Source organism: Balaenoptera acutorostrata, chromosome 6, assembly GCF_949987535.1.
Source record: "Balaenoptera acutorostrata chromosome 6, mBalAcu1.1, whole genome shotgun sequence".
Taxonomy (NCBI): Eukaryota; Metazoa; Chordata; class Mammalia; order Artiodactyla; family Balaenopteridae; genus Balaenoptera; species Balaenoptera acutorostrata.
In genome coordinates, this window is record NC_080069.1 from 101,280,293 (window position 1) to 101,291,646 (window position 11,354).

The 11,354-nt window shown below is 48.5% G+C and overlaps 1 protein-coding gene across 3 annotated transcripts in view; it reads right to left on the reverse strand.

The window, feature by feature from the left end:
* EPB41L4B (erythrocyte membrane protein band 4.1 like 4B) overlaps nt 1-11,354 on the reverse strand; it is a 144,324-nt gene that overhangs the window by 11,128 nt on the left and 121,842 nt on the right. Inside the window, exons 21-24 of one of the 3 annotated variants that reach the window (XM_028165458.2) lie at nt 10,375-10,555; nt 8,420-8,497; nt 2,411-2,527; nt 116-184 (exon numbers count right to left, since the gene is read on the reverse strand). In XM_028165458.2, the coding sequence (XP_028021259.2) occupies nt 116-184; nt 2,411-2,527; nt 8,420-8,497; nt 10,375-10,555 (445 nt within the window). Of the gene's footprint in view, nt 1-115; nt 185-2,410; nt 2,528-8,419; nt 8,498-10,374; nt 10,565-11,354 lie in introns of all 3 variants that reach the window. The other 2 variants (XM_057548535.1, XM_057548537.1) reach the window with 2 other exon arrangements.

The following is an 11,354-nucleotide window of genomic DNA, read 5'->3' on the forward strand; positions in this document are numbered from 1 at the left end:
AGAGTTCACAGTGATCAAAAGAAGCTGTTGGCACTGCTGGCTGGCAACCCACAGGAAAGCACGCCACCTGGGAACAATGTCTCGAAACACAGATCTGTTTTCCGGATCTACTTACGGTAAACTGTGGCCCTGTTATGAAAGGATCAGGAAAAGGGGTCACTGTATCAGCCGGGAATGTTTTTATCTTCAAAAAAGAGACAGAGAAGAGTGTTACTTTCAGATTAGAAAACAAAGTTTTGAAATCTTTGGCAGCGCATTTTTAAACCGAACTGAAGGTTTCAGGGGAACACACACCGAGCCTTCATTACTTGTTGAAGAAATACACCAAGGGTCGCTAGGAGTGTTGCCCAGCGCTCGTATCTGCGCCCGTTGTTGTGCTATAGGGCCAGGCCGCCGCAAGGAAGACAGGCTGGAGTCTTCCTCGCCCTGACCATGACCAGGGCGTACAATGAGGCAGGTGAGGGCTCCCTGGGGGCCCGCTGACGGCTCCCCTGCAGCTGTGGAGAACGGACTAGAGGGCACATCTGGGAACACAGTGTATCAGAGTGGACAGAGTACCAGGAGGCCTGGACTAAGCAGGCCAGGAGGATTCCCTGCCTGTTCACTTTAGTTGCTGGGCTCCCTGTAAACTCTGGGCCATAGAGGGAAACCCATGTAAGCATGGGAGAATCCCACCGCCGTGGCCTTGGGAACAGAAGGCATGGTGATCAGAAGTGCCCCGTGCTGGGGTCTGAAAGAGGGTGGACGCCCCGGCATGATCAGGTAGGGCTAAGTGGCCAAAAAGAGCCTTTGCTTCCATTTCTTTCTCTTGGGTCATTTCATCTTTGGCCTCCTGGAGGCCTTGGAGGATGGGGGGCGGGGGTGTGTGTATTTCTTTAAGCTGGCCTAGAGGACTGCCAGCAGGCCCAGGGTCCTGATGACTGTGGCACTAGCTTTGTCTGCAACCCACAGGGGCACAGAAACTGCCTGCTGGTGAATGCACACTGTGCCACCCGCCACCAGAGGGCTGCAGCCAAGACACCGAGGCCACCACTCCCTATGCGCCACCGCCTTAGTGCCTCTCAGAGTCTTGCCTGTGGACCCTGGAGTAGTTACCTGATGGCCTTGAGTCATTCTAATGGAGGGTAAGGTAGGGAGGAGCGGGAACACATCAGACCAGACCCAAATCTGCTGAGGGTTCTGAATGAGTTGAGTAGGTCTCAACTCAACCGATCTAGAAATGACAATGTCCTTGCAGTGGGCACTGAGATGTCCAGCCCAAGCCTGCTCCCCTTCCGCAAACTCTCCTTAGTCTCTTTAAATATCTCAAAATTCCCAGGGACTCAGCTGCCAGCTCGGGCTGCTGGTAGTGACTGCCTGCAGCATAGCAAGAGAAAGACTGGGGGGAACCTTTCTCCTCGCAGGGCCTAACATGGTGTTCTGAGACCAAAAGCAAAGTGAAAGTAACATACAGACAAGACTCAGACCATCATGAAATAAAAGGGGAAAAGAGGATTATTATCGCTATTAAAGAAACGTGAAAGTTGGCAACTTCAAAGAATTATTTTATACCTGCTCTAAAGAAGAAAAAGACATTCCAACAGTTACACTCTGGGTTGCCGGGCTCTGGCAAAGCACATTCACTCTTCTGATGATGGCGCTGATGGTCATTGGTATCACCACTTTAGAATGACTTTAGCAAAGCCAAAGTTGCAATACTGAACCCAGCAGGGTCTGGCCTGAGAAAATAAAATACCTGACACACAAGCTATATGTGTTCCCTCGAATAGTGACAAACTGGAAACAAAGCACACGTCCTGCAGTAAAGAGTTTGTTACGTAGATGGTGGACCATTCACTGATGGAATATACAGTATGTGGTACCAAGAACAGGCTAGAAACAATAAAACATTAAGCGAAAGAGGAAAACAGGAGATGATATGGATACTCTGATTTAACTATGTAAAATTATGAATGAATGCAAATAAATATTAGAAGGAAACATGCAAAAATGAAAAAAAGTTGTGCTAGGTTGCGATTATGGGTGATTCCCTTCAAGTCATTATATAATTCTCATATTGTCATCTTGATAAATAGCAGGAAAACACAAGTTAAAAGCTTTTGTTTTCAATAGAAATGCAACTAAGAATTTTTCTCTCTGTGGAAAGCATCTATCCTCAGCACGGCTCTAGGAGAACAAACTCTTCACGGTTCTTGAGACCTAGAGACGAAGGGGCGGGACCACAGCCGTGGGTCCCAGTTTGACCAGGGATGGCTGGACCAAACTCTGCAGTCATCCTGGAGTGAGAGCCCCTGTGGCCCCGGGCTCCTCCGGAGGTCTGGTGCTCGTGCACACCCACGGGCTGCCTCCTGGTGGCTCCTGCCCGCCTCACCTCTCCTGGCCGGGCCCCTCTCCCTGCCAGGGTACCTACCAGCCTCGTTTTGATTGGAGGGTGCATGCAAACTCCAGTGGTCTCTTCCTTCATGGGGAGAGAGAGTGGAGGAGAACAGCGAGAGTGGGCACAGTGGGGGGCGCTGGCGGGCTCTGCCTGCTCACGAGGAGAGGAGAGAAGGGGGGGAGGAGGAGGAAGAGGAGGAGAGAAGGGAGGGGAAGGAGAGAAAGACAGCACAGTGCAAGATGGATCTGTCGACTCCAGACAGCTCTCAAGCCAGCCTCACCCGCAGCCTCCTTCCAGCCTCTGGCCACCTGGCTTCTGGTCCCTCCCTCTTCCCTCCTCTCTCCACCTTCTCTCCTCCTCTCTGGCCCTCCTCTGTCTTCTCCACTATCTGAGCAGAACGACACATCAAAACCCCATTGCTGGGGCTGGCAGGTAGGGGCCATGTCCTGTGCCAAGTGCACAGGACCGGTGTGCTGTTGAGGATTCTGAAGCATTGCCCAGGCCAAGCCAGAAAGAGCTCAGATGAATCAGTGAAGCCAGCCATGGGGGCAAAATGAGCAATGGCCACATACTGGAGAGTCTTTGCCTTCCATGCCCCATGGTCTCCTGTACTCTGCTAAGTAAGGGACCACATTATAAGTGGATAAGTGAGTAGGTGCCCAACAGAGAGCTACAAGAAAGAGGTACATCAGTGAGGAGGAAAACAGTGTTTAACATTTAATCTGTCATGGCTCTTTATCTGTGTTCAGAAAATATATTGGCCGTGACCCTCCTCCCACATCTATGGACCCAGGCCTTGGCATCTCGTATTGGCACTGGGGGGTGAGGGGGCTTGCTGCTTAGCTAGGAGATACCAAGCATTGTGAGAAAATGCCATGTCATTTGGGATACCAGGTTCCCTGGCCCCAGCCCTAAAGAGTGCCATGCACCCACCAGAGATCCAACAGCTTGTACGGGTGAGGATGAGAATGGTGAGGGGAGAATGCTCTGATGCCAGGGGAGGGAGCCACTGACAGGGTCAGTTTGGGTCTCAGGAAAGAACCATTACTCCAGGGAACAAATACATGCATCTTTTAGCTCATGAGCGTTTTCTTAAGTAGTTGGTATGATCCTGACATAATGAATCAAGTAGAGCCTCTGGGAAAGTTTCACTGAAAAATTATCAAGAAAGTTGTAGCCTTCTTTTCCACCTCCAAATTGATCTAACTCCATCCTTTTTACTATTGTGCAGTCCTAGATGATCTCCAAAGGGCTTTTACAACCATTATTCACAATGGTCTCCATAATAGCCTTGTTTTACTATTCAGATGTGGGAGATGCAGAAATTGCATTTGCAAAGTCTAAATCCATGGGTCTAGACCCTCTTGTTGATTGTTTCTAAATCCATTCTTCAGAAACAAGGGAGTCCACATTAGTCACCTAATGTGCAATGAAGTTTTACCACCCTACTTAAACTCCCCCTCCCCCTCTGGTCCTCAGGATAAATGTTATGCTCTATAAGATGCTACCTAAGGCATAAATCACCAAGAAACATGGACACTCTGCCTTGAGGCCAAAATGTGTACTGGCCACCAGTGTCTGTATTGAAGATTATAATGGATGACTTAAAGCTTTGCCCAGCATTGGACTTTTATGGTAAAGAAATGTTGGTCCATCCCACAAGCATCTCTGACCTTTCTAAATGGAGATTTAGATCTCAGATTTCAAACTCAAGATTTCTAAATGCATCTGAGCGGATTTAAACAAAAGAACATCCCTGGGGCTCCCACACTTCTGACTTGTAGTAAATGAACAGGATTTCACATGTAATAGGATACTATTTTGAAATACCATTTATGTTTTCTCCTGGTATTTCCTTTCCTCCGTGGGTCTTCTCTACATTCAGGCAGCTGGGTTCTATATGGCTTTTGAGTTTCAAAATCTGACTCTCTGGGGAACAGAAAGGTTTTGGCATAGATAAATGATGGTGAAAATGTGTAAGCCTTCATCCAGATAAGAAAAGAGATTGCCAGCCTGAGGATAAGAGAGAGAAGTCAGAAGGAAAGGGAGGAGGGGTAGACATTAGTGAGTGCTGAACAAAGGGGCTCTGGGCCCTCCGTTCATAGGCAGAGGCTGGGGGACAGGGATTAAAGAGCAGTGGGGACCTGTACCCCTCTGCTCAGGTAGAGATGGGAGAGCAGAGCAGAATGGCTGTGTGGTGTGTCCAGCAGATAGGGATTCACATCCCAGCGGCACCGTGATCTCCACCCACCCAAAAGGGGCATAAGCGAAGCAGCGGGTGTCCCAGATGTATCAGCAAACAGGTGACTTCACGAACTAAAGAGACTTCCCTCCCTCTCCCCGTGCCCTGAAGAACACAGATGAAACCCCAGGAAGACTGAAGAGGCACCTGATTTGACTTGAGATTAAGCTTTAGCTCTCCTGCTAGAATGAGGTTCAAAATAAAAACTAAGTTATTGAGACAAATGGAAACCCAATTCTTCTGACACCCAACCCAGGGCCCATTCTGGGCCCTACACAACCTTCCTTTGGCCAGGCCATCTCCTCCCTGACACATGAACTCCTGACTAATGTCCCCTGACCCAGACGAGACCTGGATTCTGATGCTCTGCAGTTGGGTGAGTGGTTCTTGCAGTACAGGGATCAGGGAGGGACAAGCCCCAAAGAGAGAGCATCAGGGACACAGAAGGTATGAGTGTTCACGGTCTGTGTTACCTGGGTAAGGAAGCTGGCATGACTGACCTGGAGTAGAGGGTGGGACTCTGCATCCCAAGGTCAACATGATTGACGTGTCCATGTGCCCACCTTCTAACACCTCACACTCTACCCCACACCCGCACACCAAATGAGAAGACCAGAGGGAGAGTGGGTGCTGTCTTCACTCACTTGCCTTCTTCCCTTCCCATCCTCACAGCCCCAAGCTTCCCTCCCAGGCAGAAACTCTTATCTGATCTTGAAGAGTCTATGATGGAGATTCCAGGAATGGGCAGACAACAGAGCTGCAGAGGTTGTAGGACTTGGATTGCTAAATTGAGCTACGTAATAAAAGAGTTGGGGATTAGAGAAGAAAAGAGTTGGGGAAAGGAGGGGGAAAACGCTACAAGAGTGAAGCTAGAAAGAATGTTTTTGTGGAGAGTTTGAGGATGTAAGTCCTTGGGGAAGTGCAGGGTGCAAGAGAATTAAGAGAGAAGCAAAATGAGATTCAAGAACTGTTACCAGGAGGTGTTCATTTAATCTTCTTTCATTATCTTAAGAGATGCCAGTTAAAGAGTGAATCTTTTTTATTATTCTTGGCTGTTTGGACCATGTTTCATTCCATGCAGAGACTGGATCATAAGGGTAAAGAGTCATAAGGGTTAAACTAGCTCCAATAGTGTCTTGGTGGAACTTGGTTTAATGAAGGCAAGAAAATCTGTCCCACTCCTCTCTCTCCAGCTCCCTGTCCTTCCAGCTCTGGTCCGAGGAACCAGGGCAGGGACACAGCTTTAAGACTTTCCTCCAGCCCCAGACCCTAAGTCTAGCCTTCCTTGGCTGTCTTTAGAGACACAGATGCCACGCCCCTCCATCACCCTAACATCAAGGGCAGAAAGGGCTGCAGCTCGCATTTCTTTGATGCTGGGAAGAACAAATGGAGGAGAAGGAGGTAAGAGGACCAGACAAAGGGAGAAGCAGGCTGCTGGAGTCCCTCTTCCCCTCTAGGACCCTTCGGCACTCATGGAGATAGGTCTCTGGAGTGAAGTAAGGTCAAAGCCAATGATGCCAAGGAAAGCCCGAAATACTAGCCCTCCAGCATACCTTCTGTGTGCATGTGCTCTGTGAACATGCACTTGTGCCTCAAATCTGCACAAATAAGAAGAAGGATGCTTCATCTTGAAAAAAGGTATTCACTGCAAACTTCAGCTGTGAAGTGGGCAGCTGAGTCTTGTACAAAAACCTCAGCTGTCCCGTGGCTGGGCAGTGCAGCATCTGGACCCTGTTTCAGAGCTCGGTCAGAGCTGCCCAGAGACACAAGCAAAGTGTCCTGGGCACACGGAATAAGCTCCCTGCTGTTGGAGGGGTGCAAGCAGAGACTGGACAGTAACTTGGTAGGCAGTGGCACCTGAGATCAGGGGACCTCTGGGTCCCTGCCAGATGCTGCTTCCTTTCTAATCTCAGTCTGTTATGCCAAACACAGAAAAGGTGGGGCAATTAAATCCACAAGCTGGATCTGCAACACAATGGTTTTTAAGGGAATCCCATCACTCCTGTCAAAGCCATGATGTATTTTTTTGTAAACTAACCCTAGGTCTCAGATCCACCAGACCTTTTAAATAATAATAAATAATCATTATTTTGCTCATGCTGTACCTTCTGCATAGAATGCTTTGGTCCACTTCCTCCATCTGGCAAACTCCTACTCATACCTTAAAACCCTAGCAACATGAAGCCTTCTTTTTCCTAGTGCCCCCAGACAGGGTTAGGCACAGGGTCCCACAGCAGTAGCAGTTTATGCAGACTCGCTTAGAGTGTTTGAAACACAGCCCTTCTTCCAGGCATTGCTCTTTTCCAAAATGGTAAGTTCCCTAAAGAGGAGGCCGGATTTAGCTCAACTGGATGCAAAGGGCACCAGAGAAAGAGCCAGAACATCTGGGCTCCAGCTCCAGCTTGGTCCCTGGATGATCACCCTTCTCTGGGACTCAGTTTCCCCATCTGGGCAAAGGGGCGATGAGGTGTTTCCGGGTTACCCTATCTTGGCAATCTAACAAAAAGGGCATGAATAACCAGCTCCATTTACTTGAGCATGGGAAGGAAGTAACTCTGCAGGTCCCCGAGCTGGGTGTTGCCCACTGTCAGTTCTCAAGCAGTTTATCTGAAGGCGCTGACTCGAAGCTCTCAGACTGTACCAGCTCTCCAGGAGAGAAGTATAATTGCATAAATCACAAATGATTTCCTTGTGCTAGCTGAGGCAGGAGCGGTGATCATTCCTAAAGGCTGGACAGCATTTTGCCTCATTTGTCCCCTCTTGAAAGCTTTCCAGAAATCCTTCCCATCCCCCACACCCTTGTCCAGGGAGCCAGTCCTGAATGACTCCCACTTCTGGCTTCTCCCCAAGCATCTTCCACACGGCTCTCCTGTTGATCCTGACCCTTTACCAACCTGAGCCCCCTCCAGCCTCTAGCTGCCCTATCCATTCCCAGAGCCTCATACACAGCCAGGAGCAGAGTAAGTTCTCAGGAGATAGTTTTTGACTTGGCTCACGTTTTGACTCACATGCCAAATTTGTGGACCATGATTTATGCTCCACTACACTTGGGTATTAGGCTGAGCCCAGCCTAAGATACATCCAATTTTGCCTGTGTCATCTAATCATGTTTATAGTATCTTATACACATTTGTGGTGCTTTATATATGGGGCGCTCTCTCTCATGTGATCCTTATAATACTCTTAGGCAAACAGGGCAAACAAGGACATCCCCGTTTGACAGAAGATGGGGCAGCAACTACCCAATGACAAGGATCTTACGGTGAGGAGCAGAGTGGAGCCAGGCCTGGCCTGAGTGACTCCTGGTCCAGTGCTCCCTTCCCTGAAAGGGCTTCCCACCTGCAGGCATCCCATCCTGAAGGAGAGACCTCTACGCAGAGGATGGAGGATGGGAGGGAGGCACGAGGGGCCTAGAAACCTAGGTGAGGCCTTGAGCTGGTACTTTAGGCCGGAGCATGTTGTTGGAAGAGACAGCAAGAGATGCCCCATGGTGGGCATGCAGCCCAGGAAGCCAAGAAGCCGAGACGGAAGCCCGGAGGAGCAGCAGACAGGCCGGGTGGGGCCCCTGCAGCCACCCTCAGAGGAAAGGGAGCACGGCCCTCCCTCGGGGGCTCTGTGAGGGGGAAGGACCCGTGATGCCTGAACCCTGGAAGAAAGCTGATCCCTGAGCCTCCAGGCTGTGAGCAGGACAAGAGGAAGAGCCTTCCCAACAGCGATGCCCACCTCTGTCCATCCGTCCCACTGCCAAGATGTTTCTATGGTCTGTGGCTTTTCTGGTTTTAGCAAAATGGGAAGTTTACCAGAGGAGTGGCTTCTGTGAAATCCATCAGGAGATCACCTGGCTCCAAGGTAAAGACACCTCCTCGGTCAGAGGGGCTCTACAAAGGCAGACAAAAATATCCCAGTTAGTGCCGGCTCTGGGCTGACAGTGGAATTTCAACAGAAAATACAGACGGTCCTGACCTCTCTCCTCTTCCCCTTTTCTAACACTGAACTCATTATCATGCCAACCGCCCCCCCCCCCCCGCCAGAGTTCTCTTAACTCAGTAGTGTACAAAATGTTGAGACCAAACCCTGAGTTTTTCTGAAATCTTCATGGGTAGAAGTAGGGTATAGGGTGGAGAACTGTCTTTTTTGAAGCTGCAAACAATTTTTCTTAAATGCTTTGAGTGCTCTTTGACTGGCCTTTGGGGGAAAAACACTTCAAAGCGTCCTTTGAATATATAAACAGAGAGTAAAGACCTCATCCTGGATCAAGACCTCGAGGAGCTAAACTCATCTACACAATAATGAGGAAGAGCTTTATGGTAGGAGAGTGATTTTCAGATGGTACCCCTGAAAATCACGTTCATTTTTTGGGAAAAATTATTTTTCGCCTTGCCTTGGGGGTATCTCAGCAGCATGGGGGGCCTTGAAACCCTCTGTGGAAAAAAATAAGTCACATTTACTTGGTGCAAGCAGGGCCCTAAGGAGAGAGATGGCCAGAAGATGGAGCCTTGTGACTTCTGGTACGATGTTGCCTGCATCTCCACTGAATTCCCTTCTGTTATGTAAATGTTTTTGCGTGGTTTTAACCATGGCCTGGGATATACAGCGGAGCCTGTGTCCACACTTGGGACAAAGCAGTGCTAGGGACTCAGCACAGTGGAGGGGAACCCAACTCCAGTTCCCAGGAGGTGATCTACAGAAAAGCGGGGAGCCTCAGTCTGGGCCAGTCACTGGCTGAGGGATCCAGCCAGGATCCCGTTGAACACAGAGGTATTCCCAGAAACCTCAGGAAGGGACCCCGTGAAAGACTGGCCTCAGTCATACACGATGCGGCCTGGACTATTGTTACTTAGATGTTACCGGGAATCAGGATCCCTGGAGCTACAGAAGCCTCGGGCATCCTGTTTGCACAAGCACTTTAATCTCTGCTGGACCCATGAGCTGGGCATCGTAGCAGATCTTATTCCCTTTTTTGGGAAGAGGAAACTGAGGCTCGGAGAAACAAGGGCTGCGGAGTGACTACTTGTTTCAAGCAGCCATAGGTGTTTGAAAGGAGCAGTTGGGCCCCAAGTCTTGGCCCCCAAGACTCTAAGGTTCCAATCTTGCATTAGGGGCCCCACCTCATGCACACAGTGTTCCTCAGCGGGGTCCACAGACCAAGCAACCTTTGACTCAGCATCTGCTTGGAGAGCAAGACATGTGACCGCCTTTGGACCAACTGCTGAAGAGTGACCACAGCTAAGCGTCACTCAAAGGAAACCAAGAGAAATGTCTTGTGCCTGAGTCACAGCCCATTCACATCATTGGCAATTTCCTGAAATTTCAAAGTGACAAATAGAATAATATTTCCCACTTTCAAACTATTAACACAGGCTATCCCGTATAAGGAATGGGATAGAGATACCTCTGTTTTTACTCCTCCAAATTTTCCATTATGGGGGATAAAAACCCATTTCTTGCTTTCTGTCTTCACAGTGGAGCAAGAGCTTTTGCAGGGATGATATTCTAAAACTAAAATTGCCCTCAAAAATCTCATAAATTTCCCTTCAAGTACAAAGTACATGCTTTTATATTATACCATTTGTCTCTCATACGTGGTTATCTTTCAGGGACAGGTTATACAAAACACATGCTTTGGTGGTTATTACTGTTGTATTACGAGTGCACAGACTTGGTGATGCAAAGTTTAAATGCATACAGATGCCACACACAATTTATGCAGAGTTCTCGGCAAGTATAGCTACTCCTCAGGGCTTTTCCGCCGTACCTTGGCCCCTGGGGACAGCTGGCCCTTGCCTTCTGAATTCTGAGGCGAGCTGACTTTGTGGACCTTGGGGGATGCCAGCGGCACTGAGACTTGTGTGGTGGTGGCCATGGTGGTGGCCATGGCTGGAGTTGTGGTCGCTCCTGCTGCCTCGGCCAGGTCTGGAGGGAGGTCGTCTTCATCACTGCGGTTACTAGAAGCACATGAAGCTCTGCTCATTACAATAATAAACAGGCTGTGGGGAGTGGAGGGAGGTGGGGAGGGCTGGGACGGCTAGGGTGGGGACTGGGGGCTCCCCAAACGGATGTCTACCAGATGTCCAGCGTACGGGGGCCGATATATTGACCTTCAGCCAAAGCAAGTCTGGGCTGGATTTTCTGTCACTTGCCCGGGGATTAAAAAAATGTTTTATTATGAGAAAATATGTATAACATAATATTTATCATTTTATCCATTTGTCAGTTTACAATCCAGGGGCTAAAACACATTCACAATGTTGTGTAACAAGGACTTTATCTATACGCCAAATTTTTTTATCATCCCAACAGCAACTCTGTACTCACTGAACAACAGCTCCCCGTGGCCCCCTCTCCGCAGACCCTGGTAACATTTGCTCTGCTGTTGAGGCTCAGGGTGGGCCACCCCCAAATATGCCACAATGGCATATTGATTCTTTTTTATTAGGATAGAGTTGTTTTTATTTTAATAAAATTACATGGAGAAAAAACTTAATATGTTTTTTTATATAGCATTTTTTTGAAGACCCTGAAGGAAAGATTGAATTACCATCATCATCGAAAATTTATTCCTGGAAACATCTGCAGGATTTTTTTTTTTCATATTTTCAAAATTGCAATTAGGTATTACCAAATAAAGTAATAAACAACTTTTTTTTTTTTAAAACAATAAAACAGCCGATTATTTATTTATTTTTAGCTGTGTTGGGTCTTCGTTTCGTGTGAGGGCTTTCTCTAGTTGCGGCA